General features: G+C 46.7%; 1 protein-coding gene across 10 annotated transcripts in view; it reads right to left on the reverse strand.

Moving 5' to 3' along the window:
- The window catches only part of COL13A1 (collagen type XIII alpha 1 chain), a 90,585-nt gene that overhangs the window by 3,100 nt on the left and 68,808 nt on the right, over window positions 1–18,677 (reverse strand). For 4 of the 10 annotated variants that reach the window (XM_039696190.1, XM_039696194.1, XM_039696198.1 and 1 more), the window contains 9 exons: window positions 17,876–17,974; window positions 16,657–16,698; window positions 16,043–16,069; window positions 14,733–14,813; window positions 12,338–12,373; window positions 10,239–10,292; window positions 9,911–9,964; window positions 9,101–9,136; window positions 2,346–5,353 (listed from right to left, as the gene is read on the reverse strand). In XM_039696190.1, coding sequence (XP_039552124.1) covers window positions 5,186–5,353; window positions 9,101–9,136; window positions 9,911–9,964; window positions 10,239–10,292; window positions 12,338–12,373; window positions 14,733–14,813; window positions 16,043–16,069; window positions 16,657–16,698; window positions 17,876–17,974 — 597 coding nt within the window. In that variant the 3' untranslated portion in view covers window positions 2,346–5,185. The other 6 variants (XR_005626213.1, XM_039696199.1, XM_039696191.1 and 3 more) reach the window with 6 other exon arrangements.

Below are 18,677 nucleotides of genomic sequence, written 5' to 3' on the forward strand. Positions count from 1 at the left end.
CGAAGCATTCAGACATCCTACCTTCAAGATGAGAGCAGGAACTCACTGCTACTACTGCAACCTTCCAAACCCAAGGCATGAGGAGTACACCTGGCTGGGTCTTTAGTAACTGCTTTAACAGGTGTGCAATTAAAACACAATTGGGCCATTAGCTGTTCCAATTAGCTCAGCTGCAAAGCCTTTTAACACGGAGCTGGGGCTTACATTAACGACATTTATTACTGAGAAAACCAGGGAGAATCCCTCACTGCTTTGTGGTTCATTTTCTTTCTGTGCCGTTTCAGCTCCAGTACACCAAGCATCTCATGAAAACATCATGCATGGAAACGTTTCATCCCAAGGACAATGTTGGCATGAGAACAAATGGTTGGAAATACCATGAATTAGTTTAGGTCGAAAGTTGCAAGGAGTTTCCTAACTGTGAGGGCACTGGAGTCGGAACAGCCTGCAGGGCGGGGAGGGAAAGGACACAGGGCAGTGGAAAACTCACTGGTTTTCAGATGAAATTCAATAAATTTCTGAAAGGGTGAGGTGACAGATGGATTGCAGCAGTCCGAGGCTGGGCTGGGATCCTTGGGCAGTCCCCAGCAGGCCTTTCCCAGTGTACAAGGGAACTACATCCCTTACTCTGTCACTTTATTAAGATGGTGCTAAAAGGCTGCTTGGAACCATCTGGAAAAATACCTGATTAATAGTTTGTGAACAGATGAACGAATAGTTGAGTATAGGGAGCATCATGGTGGTGACCCCTTCCACTGGCACAGAAGTAGCCACGAGGAGCCAAATTCCTGTTGGAGTGGCAGCATCATGCAAAGAGCAGGACTTTAAATAAATAATATTTAAAGTCTCACTAATAAATCACCACTTGCATTTCTCCTGTGGGATCATTAAATTCTGGTAGCTTCCCCCTGAGAGTCCTGCACTGCCTTTGCCCCCTGTGTGAAGGGCCAAGGCAAGTGGATGTGTTTTAGGGAATAGATTCAGGCTCCCACTTTTCCCCTCATACCCTAAGGAAAGCACACTATTATGCTCCCTTTAGTCTGGCAGTGTTTTCCTCCTCTCTGGGTAGTTTAGACTTGAGACATCAACAAAGGTAGGTCAGGAAGGATAATTAAGATGTGCATATGCAAATAAAAATTACACACTCTGCAAATTTGCATGCGACCTTTGGTTAACATTTTAAAAAGCCACTGGATTGATTTTACAAACATTTGTTAGGATATCAAGGTATGCTGTGTTATGCTTAATTTTAAATAAGGCTTTCATTAAGCTGCTTGAAAGCCTACAATTTAGAAAGGGCTTAGAATTTCTTGCCAACCAGGGCTCCTTGTTATGAGGGTTATTCCAGCTCATGGCAGGATAATTGTAAATCATGGTGTCTGCATTCCCAGTGCATCGGGACTACTATGGGGTTTCCAGGAACACTTTAATTCATCACAACACAAGTGTTAATATTTCACTTTAATAAAAAATACATAATATTTTGAAATATTCTTGAATGATCCAGCTTGAAAAATGAAAATTACCTTTAAATCTATACAGGGCAGTTCCTTTGGGCACTTTAAATGCAATAATTTATTAAGTTCCTATATTCATCATGTGTGCACAAATATCATGTAAATATTACAGCTGTACTCCATGACAAAACAAGCGTAATGCAGACATAGAATCATACAGAGAACTGACAAATGGGAAAAAAGGGAGATCTAGTATTTTCTGTACAAAAAAATATGCCACTTTTTGATAATTTGTAAAAATGCATAACTTTTGGCATTTCAGAGAAGAACACCGTATAAAAATAAATATTCTATGTACAGTAACACACACAGGTCAGTCCAGGGTTAGAATCATCACTGCAAAAGAAAACATAAACAAATGTTACTGACAGCTCACAGGGGGAAGGACGCTGTTAGGGAAGCTGGCTCTGGGCTCTCCAGGAGGAAAAGGAGCTGTGATGGATCTCAGCAGGGACCCTTGCCACCTTTCCTGAAGGTGGGCCAGACCCTGGGGAGTGTGGGGGGTGTCTGAGAGAACCCAGGTGGAAATCTCATCTTTGTGCAAGGATTAGAGCACTTTGGGGCAGGCAGCTCAAAGGCCACAGGCACAGTTCTCTCCTCTGTAGCCCACAGAGCTGAACTGTGATATTTAAATACGGAGCAGTTTTGGTTGCCACTTTTCTGGGATACAGTCCTGGAAATCCCATCCATGCATCCACACCTCTTCTGCCCTCAGCCAGATTAATGGAAAACATTAGCACTGCCAACTCAGCACAGCAACACTTCCAAGATTACCTCACCTTATTCCAGCAGCCTTGAACTGGAAGGCCATCTTCTCCCTGTGAAAAAGAGGGATGAAATAGTAGTTTAGGACACAGAAAGTAGCACAGAGATGGAGAAAGGACGGCATGGGTTAACTGTTACTGCAACAAACAGTTTGAACCAGGGCTGGAGGAATAGTCTGAGAGCTATTCCTCATCCCTCAGATGACCCAGACTTCTGGCTGGCACAAGCAGTGCAGCCTGAAGCAGGGGCTGGGGTGAAGAGGGGAAATGCCTGCAGGCTGTGCAAGGGACTGATGTACCCGAGAACCACCCTCCCCCAGGAAGAAAGGAGCCCATCCAGGCTTCCCTGAAGGAAAGTCCAACTCAGCCAGATAAACACTGCCAGGATCTGGCAGTGGAAAGTGAGAGGTGGCTGCTCTGTGTCCTCAGGCTTGGCTCTGTAACATTGAGCTTAAAAACCAATCCCAGAGTCAGCACTAACCTCAGACTCTGAGGAGGGTCTAGGAAAAATTCTCCATTTCCTTTCTGCCCTGTTAAAGGGTTTGCTTTGTCATGTGGGACACTGCCCAGTTATCCCCTCTTGCCTCTGGGGAGAGCCTGCCCCAGGGAAATTAGGAAGGGACAGCACCTCTGCTGGTTCAGGATGTCTCAGCTGATTCCCTGAAAAGGGACTTTGGCTTCAAAAACATCAGTGGGATTTCTGTGGAAACCCCCTGGCACTTCTGCAACCGTGATGTCTTGGGCTCCATGGCTGGAAAAAGCTTTTGTAGATTACTGCCATTCATTTCAACCCTGTGCAGCCCTCTTGGATGGGCTAGATATGACACCAGTGCTTAAGGTGCTCTGGAGCAGCAGATAAAGTCAGGTGTAAGGAAATACATGTCTGACACAAGAAGTCAAATTCTTGTGCTTTGTGCACGTGGCAGATTCATAGTTTATCACTATTCCCCAGGAAACCCCAAAAAAATACAAACAGAAAAGCAAATGCACAGTAATATATTGAGAAATGAACTATTTACTGGAGATGCACTTCCAGGGGGGTGATGTACTGAATGTTGCCATGATGTTAGAACAGTATTGCTTTTCAAACGCATTTTTTGGACTTTGGTCTCCTTGTGCTGTTTCCTCCCCTTCCCCCAACTACGTGGAAATATGGAATTACAAGTTATTTACTGGGTAAATTGTGCTGTTCCCATTGGTACACTGGTGGTGACAGGAATGGCTGGTACAGTGCATGGCAGGAGGAGATGGGAGGTTAGGTGTATGAAGGCATGGGAGGCCAGGGAGTCACAGCCCAGGGATCAAAGGAAGACCAGAGTCACAAGGAAGTGTTTGTTGCGGGCCAGTGTGCCGAGAACGGAAACATGACATGCTTATTAGGACCAAGGATCTCCTTCCACATATCTCAGATGTGTAAAGAGTTAGTTCACAGCCTCCATAAGCTAAACACATGGATGTGGCAGCTGGATGCCAAGCTTTTAACCTAGCTGGATCAAAAAACATGCTTATTCACGTTCCCAAGCTAGCTGGCATGCCAGAACACCATGTATAAAAAATAACAGCATCCATATTTCAGCAGATTTTCTGGCAAGTTTCCCTTAATGAAAATAGGTATGAAGTGTGAGCTCTAATATGGCCATGTGGGATGCATCCTCACTGGGAGCAGGGACAAAACCAGAAATGTCACCTGCCAGGGCACTGGTGGAATCCTTGCACCTGTGAAATTAAGTGATTTACTCAGCCAGAAGTTACTCCACAGAAACCTGGCTGTGATCATTGGGACACAAAACACATGGCTCTGTGGTCTTCCTCCTTTGTGCACTGTTCTGGGCAGGGATGGGTTCACCTGTGGGACTGGCAGAAGTTTCTACTACCCAGAATTTACAGAGCAGCAACTGAGACTTTATGAGTGGTCCCTGTCCCAAAGAGGCAATGGCAGCACCCAAAGGAGGGAACACTGGAAGGAAAATTATGACAGCTCTTCACAAAGCTCAGGCTTTTAATGGCAATTTCATGGGGGGTTTTCTTTTGTTTTTTTTTTGTTGTTCCCCTCAAGAAACTAGGAAAACCTTTCAAACCTCCTTAAGTGAGCATAAAGCTTGGAAAGACCATCCTCAAGCAAACCTTGTCATGCCAAACAGGGCTGGATGGGCAGGGGTGTAAAAGTTTCTTTGTATAATGGAGATGTTGAGACTCTGCCAGGGAGCAAAAACATCACCTGAATGCTGCATCTCCAGAAAACTCAGAGAAAATGAATAAATTGGTGACCATTATTTGGATACTAAGAAATCAGTTGGGGTTAAATGTTCCTGAATACTTTTGTCCTACAACAGTTGGGCCGTTGATTAGATCAGGCACTAATACAATAATCATTTTATCACTTGAATAAGACGAATATTGGGAAACAGGCAATCCTAAATTCAAGTTTTTTGGATGCTATGGGTACAATTTGGACTTCTGGGGAGAGCCATAAACAGGAATTATTCAGCAGGGAGGTTAAGTCCCCATTAATACATTTCACATGGGCTACTAATGGGATAACTATTATTTTCAGTCATCTTCATGTATGGGGTGACTGAGGTCATACAGAACCATGGCAGACTGTGCTCAACACACACAAGCAATTAAAAACAGAGTTAATGAAGGACACAAGCACTGCAGCTCCTTGTGAGGAAGCCAAGCCAGTGCAGAGTTGGGTCTGCATACACTGGTTTACTGGAAATTGTCAAAAGGAAGGCAAAGGAAGAAGTGAAGCAGTTGTAAATAAAACCACATTCCAACTCTATTTTTTTCATGCCACAAAGTCCTGCTGGGAATCAGAATGAAGGGAAGGGCCTGGTTCTGACAGCAGCCATGAGAGGGAGGGAGTATGGAGACAGGTAAGGAAGGAACTGCCAGGTGTTTCTAGGGCATGCAGCTGTTTGGGGGGATCAGAAAACAGCACCAAGAGCCAAAAAGCAAACGAGCATGCAGGAAAGGGAAGGTACACCATACCAATGGGCAAGGGGCATCCAGGCCGTCCAGCCCAGGTAACCCCGGCTCACCCTTCTCGCCTTTAAAACCTCGCAGACCCTGTTTATGAAATCAACCACTATCGTTATTTCAGTCAGTGCCAGCCAGCTCCACGCCCCAGGAGGAGAGGCTGAGTGCCTGCTGGGACTGGCACGGGGCACTCAGCTGCACACCCAGCACAGAGCAGTCTGCACAGTGAGCTGTGTCTGCAGCAGCAGTTTCTGTCATCTGCGGGCCGGGAGATGCTTCTCTGAGAGGATGGGAATGGCTTTTCCTCCATTCCAAAATCAGCCATTCCTCCGATCCTCAATGAGAAACCCAGCAGCTGGATTTCTAAAAGAATGGTCTCCAAGTGCTCCTGGAATTTGTGGCACTGCTAGCAGATTTCTGGCAGTGTTTACTGCAGCATATAAATTTAGATTTAAATGTACACATATTCCTGTATTTATCCATTTGTCTAGACTTATAGCAAATCAGTTTTGACAGAAACACATCCCATTTAGGATAACTGAGACTTGTTTTCCCTCTGGGTAGTGCAGCTCAAGTGCCCTGTGTGCTGTCAGGCCATCACATCAGCTGGCTGTTATTCCAAGGCAAGGAAGCCAGCACTGCAGTTTTGCTGTCTCATAGCTTTGATCCCATCGAGCATCTCCAGAGAAGAGCTGGAACCAGCAGCAAAGGAGACAGGGCTGTATCCACAGAGGAGAAAGCCCTGAGCTCCCAGCACATGGGACACCCCATGTACCCAAACCTTTGTCTGGAAGAGGAAGGAACATAACCATGGTCACCCAGCAGCCTGATCTCTCAGAGGATCAGTTGGTCCCACAGCTTTGCCACAGGCTGTGGTGGGAACCCAGCTGGGCTTATCTGAATGTTGTACTTTTGCAAGACCATTATTTATGTTATGATTTCCTTCTGTCTTCCCCATCAACACATCTTGAAACAATACATTTGATGAAACAGGACATACCAACGGACAGGGTGCATCTAATCCAGGTGCTCCTTGGTCTCCCTTATCCCCTTTAGACCCTCTAGAGCCTTTCTTGCCCCTCTCCCCCTGTAAATAATAGTTTAGTCCAAGAAAAAAAGAATACACAAAAGCTTTAGGATCATCCATTTCAAACAAATGTCAGCAATAGTTTAAAAAAGGATAAACATTTAAGAAACATTCTAAAATAAATCTCCCTCTGAGATGTGAAGATCAACGTTTGGAGCTGCTGAGCTGTAGCTGAGCTGCATAAACACAGACAGGCTGCAAGGGCTTGGCATCAAAGGGATCATCACTCCACTCCTCGGGGCTTCCCACACATCAGAGAGGGCACCTTGGAGACCTGGCTGAGCCCAGGCACACAGGATGGGAAACCACCCCTCTGGCCAGCACTGTGCCTCCTTATCTCCATCTCCAGCTGCCTGGGAAGGTCCCTCTTCCACCGGGGCTCTGGGATGCTTTTGTTACCCCTCTGAATTCCCATTCTTAAAGTCTCACTCAGGAAACTGTCAGCCAGGGAATGAAGGAAGTACTCAGCTCTGAGTCTGCACAGTCTGGCTGTCCTTTGTCCTCTGAGCAGTGCTCTCCCAAAAAACCTGTTAGACCAGGGAGCAGTCCTAGGCAGCACAGCCACAGGGCAGCAATTGGTCCCTGATCCTCAACTGGCAGCACAAGGCTGTGTATTTAGTATTACTGTGTATTTAGATAGTGTGGTATTTGCCAGTTACATCCACACCAAATCCTTCTGTGTAACAGGAAATTCTCAAAGGTGCTCAGCATCAAACAGGGGGAAGGGGCTGCTGCACAGGGAACTGAACTTAGGGTCCTCATGGGGAGTGTTAAAGGAATTAAGGGATAAAAATCAGACAGCACAGGCTGCTGCTTCTTTAAAAAAAAAAAAGTGTTAAACCCAAAGCTGGCAAGAGAAATGGATGGGAGAGGAGAGGCAATGAGGAGAAGTCACCCAGAACCAAGGACTGGAATGGAGAGGATAACCCAGGAAAAATGCAGCATGGGTTGCTCTGGAGGAAGGAACCAGGAAGAAAGGTGGAAGAGGAGGAAGGGATAAAGGGGACAAAGGTGGACCTGTAGGAGCAAGGAAGATGCACAAACACACACAAACCCCCCAGCATTAAAATAACAGCAGGACAAGTTCAGGGTTCACACTTTTTCAGCTGGCTTTCACAAAATGCTGCCTGTTCCCACTGCCATTAGGGCCACAACCCAGGCACAGCTATGCTGATCTCCTGCTCCAAGCAGAGAGCAGCAGAACATTTCTGGGATTTAAAAAGTATAGAGGAAAAGAGAGGATTTTGGCAAACTGGGACTCCAGAGTAAGGGGAAATCCCTGTAAAAGGCTCAGTGGCAAAAGGGGTGTTCTCTAGGGTCCCCTAGGATATTGCACTTGCCCATTTACACTCTTGAGTCTCTCACACTTTGCCATTGCAAACCATGGGCTGCAGGGAGGCAGAGTGCATGCAAGCTTCAAGGGACCAGCAAAACTCCCCACTCATGCTTTCCTGCTTATCCTCTACAAAGAGTTGCAATTTCTCCCAGTTTTCACCTGCTTTTATGCCAGAGCTCAGAGAAATCCCATTAATGAAAGCTAATGGAAGATCCTTCTTTTAACTAGGACACTCAGTTCAAAAACCAACTGAAAAAGTCTAGGAATTAAAAATTACAGTTTTTTAGAAGAAGCCAAACAAGCAAAACAAAAGTGAAGGGAAAGTTAAGAAGCAAAGCCAGAAATGCAATAATTAAAAAAGGGGAGAACTTTGGTGTTTCCATGAAACTTGAACCTTTCTCCCCTAGTTTAAGATGCCAGTTGGCTAGTGCTGTCCAGAACTGTCCTTTCTGTGCAGAGTAAGGCCAGAAATCCATTGCAGACAGAGGACAGAGAACACTCACTACACATCAAAAGCAAATCCATAAAATGAAATCATCACATGGGCACATGCACTATAAAAAATTACACTTCCAGATAAATTTAGGTGATGCCAGAGTCTTATGAATAAAAGGTGTGACTACATACACTTGTACTGCACTGAACTTCTTGACATTTATACAATTGTAATATTACAGACTCAAATCCAAAAGTAATTTATATTTCTAAATATAAATTATATCCAACCACAGCTCCTAAATGTTTTTATAAAAAAGATCCAGATTCAAAGCCTTAACAGGCAAGACAACCTGATGAAAAAGAAGGAGCTTCTCAACACACTCTTCCTAATAATGTTTATCTTTCCATGACACTGGTGGTACAATGGGAAAGCTGCCATTCCTGTTCCTGGGTTTGACCCAGCTCTTCACCATCACATCAGGACAATGCCTGAGGAGACTTTAGGCCTGATTCTTCAAGACAGGCAAATTTAATTTATCTTCTCAAAATTTCCATCTTTCAAATCCTCTGCAGGATTGTTTGCTGGAAGACAACCTTCTTTTTCATGCTTCAGGGACAATTTAGAAGTACTGAAATAAGATTTGCTGGCTGCACCTCAGCTAATTCTCCAGGAATCCCTACACACATCAGTAACTAGATAAGGATTTCCTAAGGCACACCATGCTGGCCTAACTCCTGTGCTTCAGTTAGAACAGAGGTGTGACCACAACGAGCACATTAGAAAGTCCCTCCTACAGCCTTCAGCCAGATATAGCACAATGTTCCAGGTGATGGAGGGAGCTACAGGTCTCACCTTCTGAAGCACAGGTGTAAAGGTGTGGCACACAAACACATGCTGGCTGTACAGGAGTTAACTGGGCTGACACTGAGTACAGATGTCAGAAACTAAACACAAGGAGTTGGCCTGGTAACTTACCCGGACTCCCTTGTCACCAGGTAGGCCTTGTAAACCCTGAAATGCATCAGGAAAGAAACACTTGAAATGCACAGAAAGAAACACTTGAAAACAAGCAGATTCACCATGTTCCCACTAAAGAGAAGAATGTGTGCTCAGGATTTTGGGGTTTTTTCCATTTGTTCATAGACCAATGGCTATGTCAAAAATAAACACAATTTTTCCAACAGGCAACTTCCTCTCCACCTCCATCAGATCACCCAGGTGGTAACACCACTACTCCTTGTCCTACCCCATGGACTCTTCAGATATGAAACAAATTAGTTATGAGCATGCAACAAACTTCCTTTTTGTGTTAAACAACAAAGCCACTCCATGTCTGCATTACACCACATCACCAACACTGGCCCCATTTTGCCAAAAGCAATCCCAGACAGTGGAATGAACCTCACTGAAGGCAGCTTTTGTCCCTGCAATGACAACACAGGGCTCTCTCAGACAGGTGGGAGGCAGACACCCAGGCTGTGAAAGGCAAAGGGAGCTGCTCAAAAGCAGCATTTTGGACTAAGACACATCCTGGGAGTCCCACACAGCTTCTTCAGGCAGCTCAAGGACCAAGGTGAAGTACCAAGTTCATTTCAGCCTCCTCCACATCACTCTGAGTCTGCTCTGAAGCTACTCAGCTTTTTCTGTCACTCCCATAGTGAACAAAGTCTTGTAACTTGAGTTACACCTAACCCAGCTGTGACTGCAAACACTGTATTACAGCAGCACCTTCAGCTGTCAAGGAAACAGGTTCTGGAGATAAATCCCTAGGATTTCCATACTCACAGGAAGCCCTGCTGGCCCCATTGGTCCTGCAACTCCAGGATCTCCTTTACTGCCCTGAAATGGACACAAAAGAGTACAAACTGTTCACATTCCTATTTAGCACAAACAGGCAGCAGAGCACCATAAAAGAAAAAGCAAAGGATGCATTTCAAAGCACCTGAAAACCCCCAAGGATGAGCCACTCAAGCACCAAAGAGGCTCAGCTGAAGCTCTTGTATGAACAAGGAGAGGGCAATTCCAGCTCTAGAAAAAGCCTGGAGCTCTTCTATCCCTCAGAGCTGTTGTATCTCCAGAGACATTCCAGAGCATCTGTCTGAAGAAAACTCACCCTTTCTCCTTTTGGTCCTGCTGGTCCCGAAACCCCAATTGGTCCTGGAATACCCTGCAGTTGTAGAAGGAAAACACATCAGGACACCTTTATTCCAGGGCCTCCTTAAAGCCAGGAGACACTGCTGCTCCCTTAGGAAAAGCACAGCTTGGAAGGACAGGCTGGTGGAGGAAGGCACCAGCACCACTACAGCTTTCAGTGTTGGTGGAGATGGATTTGTAGTTGGTAAGGCAATTTGAAAAACATGGGAACTGCTATGTTGGATCACACCTGCACCACTGCACAGAGCCTCATTTTTAATTCTGAAGCTCTCTCCTGACAATTATTTTAGCAGGCATTTCTACCAGCTCCACAAACAGGGATTCTTTCTTTCCAGTTTATACCAGACAAGGCTGAAAGCTGTAGCAGAATAAAGGCCATTTTCACACATGATAAACAATTTGCCTTTCTTTTTGCTTATTTCCCTATTTCTCCACCCCCTCCCAGAGCCAGCGTAGTTGAGGAGATGGGGAGAGTTGGGTCAGTGGTTCATGCAAGCTGACAGAGCCCAAGCTGCAGAGCTGAATGCAGGTGTGCACAGGCACAGGTGTGAGCTGGCAGGAGCATCCTCCAGTCCCTCTGCTCCTCCTTTGCCATTCCTGTCACTCCTAACCCTTTGACACAGAGCCCATCTCCCACCAGCACACCAAACTTCCTTGCTGGTGCTCCTGAGACTTGCCTGGCCTCTGGGAAATCAATCAGAGTAATCTTTAATGTTGGCAGTAATACCCCTCTGGCTGAGAACAGGATTCCAGCACCTCCAACTAACACTCCTTAAACCACACAGGTATGGGTCTACAATCCCCTCATGGAGCCTCAGTAAAGGGATACTTTTATACATTGCGGGACTCCTAGGAAGAACCAAGGAACAAACTTCGCAAATGGGAGAGTTTTTTTCTAAAAGCCTTAAAGCAAAGGCTCTTGCACATTTTAATGTCAGTCTGCAATGCTTAGTCACTAAAGCAGCCCCTCTGATGAGTGCAGGACAGCTCATGTGGATCAGGAGAGCTTTTCAGAAGTCAAGATCCACAGAACACAAGTTGAGGAGTAGCTCATGCAGCACACGACTTCAGTGTGGCAGAGAGAAAAATCAGGCTATCTTTAGATTTGTGCAGTCATGGAAATCTTAATTGCCTTCACTTATGCATCATTTACTGCTAAGGAATACAATTTTATAGAAGTGCAGGGCAGATTTCAGTGTATCTACAGTTTCCCCAGACAAGTGACTTTACAAGCTGCCACTCAGATTCTCTTCAGAAGTCAGAGCAGCTGAAATTATTCCCAGCTACACTGAGGAGGAGAAATTGCTTTTTGTTTTTAAATAGCCAAATGGACTGTGCATGGGTGATCTGTGATTTCCCAAGAGGGATTAAAAATATTTGGCTGTTATTTAACAGCTGTTACCCAAGAATAGCTGAGTGGTTTGCAAAACCAGGCTGGCATTACTTAGAATCATAGAATGGTTTAGGTTGGAAGGGACCTTAAAGATCATCTCATTCCAACCCCCTCCCAAGGACAGGGACACCTTCCACTAGACCAGGATGCTGCAAGCATTGTCCAACTTGGCTATGAACACTTCCAGAGGAGGGGCAGCCACAGCTTCTCTGGGCAACCTGTGCCAGTGCCTCACAGTAAAGAACTTTTTCCTAATATCCAATCTGAATCTACTAAATCTTTCATTTTGAAGCCATTCCCCTTTGTCCTGTGACTACAGGTCATGATGAGGAGTTCCTCTCCCATCTCATGGAGAATGACAGGTTGAGACCTACCAGGACAAAGGGGACAGGAAAACAGAGCATCATGGAATCATGCAGAGGTTTCATTCCTCTTGTTACTGAGACAGAGTGGAACAAGCAGGCTGTGATCCCAGGATCCAGACTTGTAGCATCAATGAAGACAAGTGTGTGATATCACTCCTCACTTTAAGTTTAACCCCCTCCCAACCCTGCTTTGGTAAAAATAAGGTTATTCCTGGTATAAACAAGGCTTGGGTGGAAGACACAACAAGAGTCACGATACTGGGGAGGACAAACATGGGGAAACAGAGAAATGGAACTCACCGGTGGTCCAGGCCTGCCGTCTAAACCTGAAGCACCCTGAACAGGCGGGGAGGGTTCACAAAAACAAGGCAGAGGAGGGTGAGGGGAAAGGAGAGGGGAGGGGAGAGGTGAGTCAAGCAGTGACTTGAGACAAACATATGCTTGCAATTAACAAAAATTAAGATCTCAAGGACAGGTGATGGCACTTACAAGCAAACCAACAAAAACACTGAATACATATAATGTTGACCTGCAACTTTCAGATCCTCTTAAGAGTGTAGATTTCCCTCACTCAATGCCACCAAGAAAACTCTTGGGGAAGCAGCTGTCCTATGACAGGTGGCAAAAAGGAGAATGTGACAGTGGAGCTGGAATCTGCATTGCCTTTGTGGCAGGCTGGGCAACACAGGTGAGACACAAGGCTCAGAGGCTGCTGCTCACCAAGGCATTTACAGGCAGTGCAGAACCATCAGCTGTTCAAGCTGCTACCAAGAAACCCGGGGCTTGTGGTGCCCACTAGGTCAGCTGCAGGCTTGCTCCACTCCACACGCAGTTGCTTGGGGGTTTATGAAACAGGTGGCTCATCTCCCTGTGTCACCAGTGCAGATTTACACCAGACTGAGATCAAGGGGCCCTTTGCTGTCTGCTCAGCTCCTGCCCTGCATTTCCTTCCACAAGGCCTAACAGTGCTTCTGCCCAAGGCCCATCAGTCCCAGTGGCTTGTCTCAGACAGTGGCTGGAGGAAAAGCTGTGATAGGATATAAGTACCAAATACTGAGTTTTCCTCCACTTGAGCATTACAAGCTCCTCGCCCTGTCAGCCATGGAGAAACCCAAGGCTACTGCAGATAATCAGGACTGGAATTACAGCATGATGTCAAGCCCCAAGTCAGAGAAAATGGCAGCAGATCCAGCTTCAGGATTGTACAGCCTGAAATATTTCAGAACCTGCTTGGCACTGCATTTACTTTGACAGGCTGAAGATACACTGGGTCAGGCATTGAAAAGCTTATGAAGAGAGTTCAATGGCTCAAAGATACACTGGATCAAGCATTGAAAAACTTATGAAGAGAATTCAGTGGCTCTGAAGAAGGATACAAGTTCCACAGTATCTGAACTTATGAGCTGTGCTGCCTGCTTGGCCAGCCAGTATTGCTGATCCAAACAAAACATTCCTAAGAGGACCCTTCTGAGCCAGTCTCCCACCTCCACGGCTCAGGAGGAGTGATGGGAAAAGCCAAGGGACCTTTGGACCCCCATGGGGCTCACTGCTGTAGAAGCAGCTGGCACATTCCCTGCCACAAAGATGTGTTGTTGGGACAATTGCTGGGGCACCTTCTGCTTGGGCTGTCACAAGGACCTCCTTTCCCTGTCTGGATACCCCACAGGCTTGAGGGAATAACCTTTTACACAGAAAACTTGCAATTGCATTTCTCAGGGGACTGACTCCTCACTGCTTCACTGAGGCACAATCCCTGGCCTTTGAGCCTTCCAAAAGCAGCCCTTTCTCCCCACTGCTCTGCCTGGAGCCCCGGGAATGTAATGCTGGGCTCATTTGAGTGCCTGGAGCTAGAGGAGATTCATTCAAGCTCTGGAAGGGAACCACTGCTCAGCACAACTGAAGGAGGAAAACATTTTACAAACAAAGACACGCAAAGTCAGGGACAAGAGATCCGGGTGGTCAAACACAGGACAACAAGCCACACAGCACATGAGATGCACTCTGCAGTGTTTGTTCCAGGCAGAATATTTGGGCAAGGGGGAAGATCTACTGTGCCACTAGTGCTTTTTATGATGAGAGAACCTGGGGGCTGGTGGAACAACTGGGTGGGACTAAGGTACCACCAACTCATCATCAGGTTTGTATCTAAAGCTCCTGCAAGCCCTCTATAATACACTGTGCCCCAATGCCTCTAACACCAGGCTACTGGGACTGAGTTCACACACTGCAGGGACATGCTGGGCCAGGGGAGCACTGATTCCATGGCAGAAGGGACAGGAATGTTTCAGCTGTCAAAGGAGCTGGTTGCACTAAGAATCACCATGCTTTGTACAAAGCTTAGCCCAGGAGACAAACGGCTGGGGAAGGCGTTTCTCTTTCCACATCTCTGACTTGTGTTTCTCATCTTGCCTGAAGTGCAGAGAACTTCCAGGAAAGCTACTGCTGGATTTTTCCAGTCCTGCCAGAAGCAGGAGGAAATACAGTGATCGCTCACCTATTCAACAGATCTAGAAGCTGAAGGCTCAGTACAGAATTGAGGCTTTGGGTTTAAAAAGCAAAGGCACAGTTATTTATAGTCCATCTCTTTCTCTGACTTCACATACCAAATCCCCACGTGTGTCTCCTATTGAGGGATCCTTTTACAGCTGATATTAAGTTTGGCTCACAAAGTGCTGCTTGCTTCCTGGATACTTACGGGTAATCCCAGTGGCCCTCTGTCTCCTTTTTCACCCTGGGCACCCTTCTCTCCTTTCACTCCATCAATCCCTGCTTCCCCCTAAAGGAAGGATGGAGCAGAAAATAAACCCACCATAACAGCACTTATATAACAAACATTCCTCCCCTCAGAGAGCACTGGATAGCAGAGGGAATACAAGAGGCAGCAGAGTAATGCTTCAGATCAATTCTCAGCCTAACCTGAAGAAAACCACTGTCAATCAAATTACCCCTGTGTGAAAACCTGCTTCAAATCAGTGGCAAAAGGAGGAGACTCAGGCCCTGTGGGTGAAGATGCTCAGAGGAGAGCTGAGCTCACTCTGGCGCTGCTCTCCCTGCTGTTGTTGCTGTATAAATATTTATATATAAATATAAATAACCAGGAGTTATCTGATACGGTGGGTTTACATTTTAAGATGTGGATGCACTGGAAGTGAATGACAGGTGTCTACAAGCCTTGAAGAAAAATCACACAGAAATAATGTTTGGAGAGCCTTTTGTAAATGCTGAGGCATCAGTTTCAACATTTCAGCATTCTTTTCCCAGCTGTATATTTAAAACTCTCTATTATAAACTATAAAGCAATATTTTAAAAATACTCCTTTTTCTTAAATTCAAAATGTAACCCAAAACTTTTTTCCTCCTCACTGCTGTTTACAAGGCTTTTTGAAACATATCCATTCCTTTTAGTGCCCAAACAATGCTAATGGCCAAATATTAAGAATAATTAAAATTAAGACTGCACTTTTTCCAATCTTTGCCCAGAACCTCACCAGAAATACACAGCTCTCCTTGGACATTTCCACTCCCCTATTTTTTGTGTAGGAAACAGTTTTACAGCGGGCAAGCCAATGGTGCAGGCTGAGCACTTAGATGGAGATTAGAAAGATTTGCACCACCAAGGACAGTGAACTTCTTTACAGCAGAATGTACAGGGTAATTTTAATTTTAGGACTAATTTTTCGCTAGAGCTCAGTTCCTTAGGACTGTGTGGCAGACTATTCATCCCACTGTACAGACCTCCACCCTCCAGACAAGGATTTCAACTGTGTTCTCATGGGCAGAATTCCACAGACCAGTGAATTCCCACTTCTCTGGGTGAAAACTGGAGGGAATGACATTTTTCTCGGTGCTAAAATGAGAGCTGCTAATCCATTTCCTTCAAGAAAATATCCAGAAGGATTCATCCTCTTACCAAGAAGGAAGAAAAGTACCACCTGAACTACAAAGATGTTACTAAAGGGACAATTTTTGTTACATTTCAGTATGCAATACTTTATATGGCCTTACCTTGGGTCCTGGAACACCCTGAAGACCCTGTGTTTGGGATGAGAGACAAGATGTAAATAATGTTTCAGGATGGGCATTAAACTCCAGGTTTCCCAGTGAAGCATGCAGTACAAAGGTTTTGCTCTGTGGGGCAGGAACCCTCAGCCCAAAAGCCTCTTTATTTGTGCAACGGGCACTTCATGTACTGTTCTCATCCCCAGCCAGGAGCCTCTTGCCAAGCACACCCTTTTTTATTTATTTATTTTTATTTTGTTATTTGTGCAACGGGCACTTCATGTACTGTTCTCATCCCCAGCCAGGAGCCTCTTGCCAAGCACACCCTGGCAGGAGGCCAGGTGTGCTGTTAAGACAATTTCTGCAGTTGATCCCTTTAATCCCATCCATCCCATCTCACTACTGTCTTCCCTTTCATCTCCAACTAACCAAACTTTCTCTCTTTGCCCTCCCAGCCCACTGCAGCTCTGCCCTACCCTGGGCGTGGGTTTGGAAGTGATACTGAGCATGTTCCCATTTCAGCACTGCAGTGGTTCTGTCTTCTCCACACAGAATCCTCCCCAGCCACTGCCTGCTCTAATCCCACTCCCTGGCTCCTCAGGTGAATGACTCAAACTTACTGGAGGTCCTGGAGGCCCTTGGGGTCCAGGGGGCCCAGATATCTGGAAAGCAATGCAAGAGAAACTACCATCAATGTGCTGCCCTCAGGGGCAAAGTGGGGCTGCTCAGAGAAGGACAGGACATAGGGTGCAGCAGAGCTCCTCCACCAGGCTGGGAAACCTGGACTCCACCTAAGCACTGCATCAGGAAGCAGCAGCAGTCCAGGACTGAGTGGCTGGGAAGCAGCAGCAGGACTCAGGGGAGGGTTATGCAGAAGTTGCCAATCTTTAAGAGGAAGGAAAGCAGTGAGGTTTTCTCCAAAGAAAGGTCCACTTCTCTACCACCATTCCTACAAGGAGGCATAGGGTCAAAGAGTAAAAGATATTAAAGAAGGTGTCTGTCTCTACCATGTGTCAATAGCCTGTGGGACTTCTTGCTGCAGGACTCTGCCCTACTAGACTCCAAAGCTAGGGGTGAGCTTTGAGGGAAGAACAAGCAAATTCACGAACACCGAAATCTTTTTGGGAAAAAAAAAAAACATGTGTATATATACACATGGAAATAATTGCCAGGAAATAATTTACTGCAAATGCTGAGGAAAGAATTTGTTATGCTTTCCAAGATCTGTTCTTCCCTAGGCATTGCTTATTGATTGGTGGTTGTGAGACAGATTATTCTTGTGTCAGGGAAAGGAGGGCATCAGGAGCCAGAGGTGGCTGGTGCAGCCCCACAGCAGAGGCTTGCTGTCCTCAGCCAAGGTGTCACCAGAGGGGGGTGACAGTTTCCAGCAGCACTGCTGCCAGATCATCCCTCCCCTACTGCTGAGATCCCACAGGAACATGGAGCAGTGACCCACGGACTCTCCTGGATTCCCTTTGTCTCCATGCTCCCCAGCTCCCCCTTCTCTCCCTGCACACCACAGCAGAGCCCATCACCACCTGCTGTGCCCAGAAGCCTCCCTCCACTGAAGCTGCCTGGAGAAGACTCAGGAGAAGTGAGCGCACTCCTGTGCACCACCCATGTGCTGGCAGGCAGCAGCTCCCCCAGGAGAAATGGGAACAGACCACGTGTTTCACATTCCTGGAGGTCTCAGGGACATGCTGTGACACCCAGCAGAGGGGTAGGGCTCTGAGGCTCCCAGGACACTCAGCACTTTGGGAAACAAGCCCTCATGTGCTGCTCTGTGCTATTTTCTCTTCACCAAGCAGGAAACAGCAGCCTTTTCTTTTCCATTCTTACTGTCAGTCCTGGAAGTCCAATGGGCCCTGGCAATCCTGGTGGTCCTGGTATCCCTTGGTCACCTTGTTCGCCTTTCTCTCCAGTGGGGCCATCTAGACCCTATAGATCAAGAAAGATTCGTGGAGTTTTGCTCAGCTAAGTCAGGCAGACATATATCAGTGTAAGAGCCAAGAGTGGCTCTGATCATCCCAAGAGTACTCTGAAAACCGTGGACACGCACTGGGTATCCAGGGAAATGCAGGGCTTCACTAGCACTGAAAGCAGAGGGGCAAATGGCTGAACATCCTCCTGTCACTGTGGATGTAGCAGTCCCCAGAGTGGGGATGGGGTGCTGCTTTCCTGCCTCCAAGTTCTGCTCAGGGTTATGCAGTTTGCTGTATCTGTGCTGGCAATCACTCCCCACAGCCAGCTGTTGAGACAGCTGGAGTTTCATCCTGGCAATCCCATGGAGAGGCAGGAGGTCGCTGCACAAACCCCCCTGAGCAGCGTTGGGCACACAGGAGCTGTGACAGACTGAAGCTGGGAGGCTGGCACTGTGAGGGGTTGCCCTCCCAGGAGGGGGTGTGCTGGTGCCCCAACCTCCTGGCTCACAGCCACACCTGCTCACTTCCAGCAGCATTTCAGGGCCAGCAAGACACAAGCAGCAAGCTGAGCAAGGGACACGGTGCCCAGAGAGCAGGGCAGGCACCTGGGGACAGCCACTCCAGCAAGAGGACAACACACGTGCCAGGAAGGCAGGGTCCCCCACACTGTGACACTTCACACAGCAGCAGCCACCCTGCAGGGGCTCTGAGGCTCCCAG

This window comes from Passer montanus, unplaced genomic scaffold (genome assembly GCF_014805655.1).
Source record: "Passer montanus isolate IOZ18808 unplaced genomic scaffold, ASM1480565v1 scaffold96, whole genome shotgun sequence".
Classification (NCBI taxonomy): domain Eukaryota; kingdom Metazoa; phylum Chordata; class Aves; order Passeriformes; family Passeridae; genus Passer; species Passer montanus.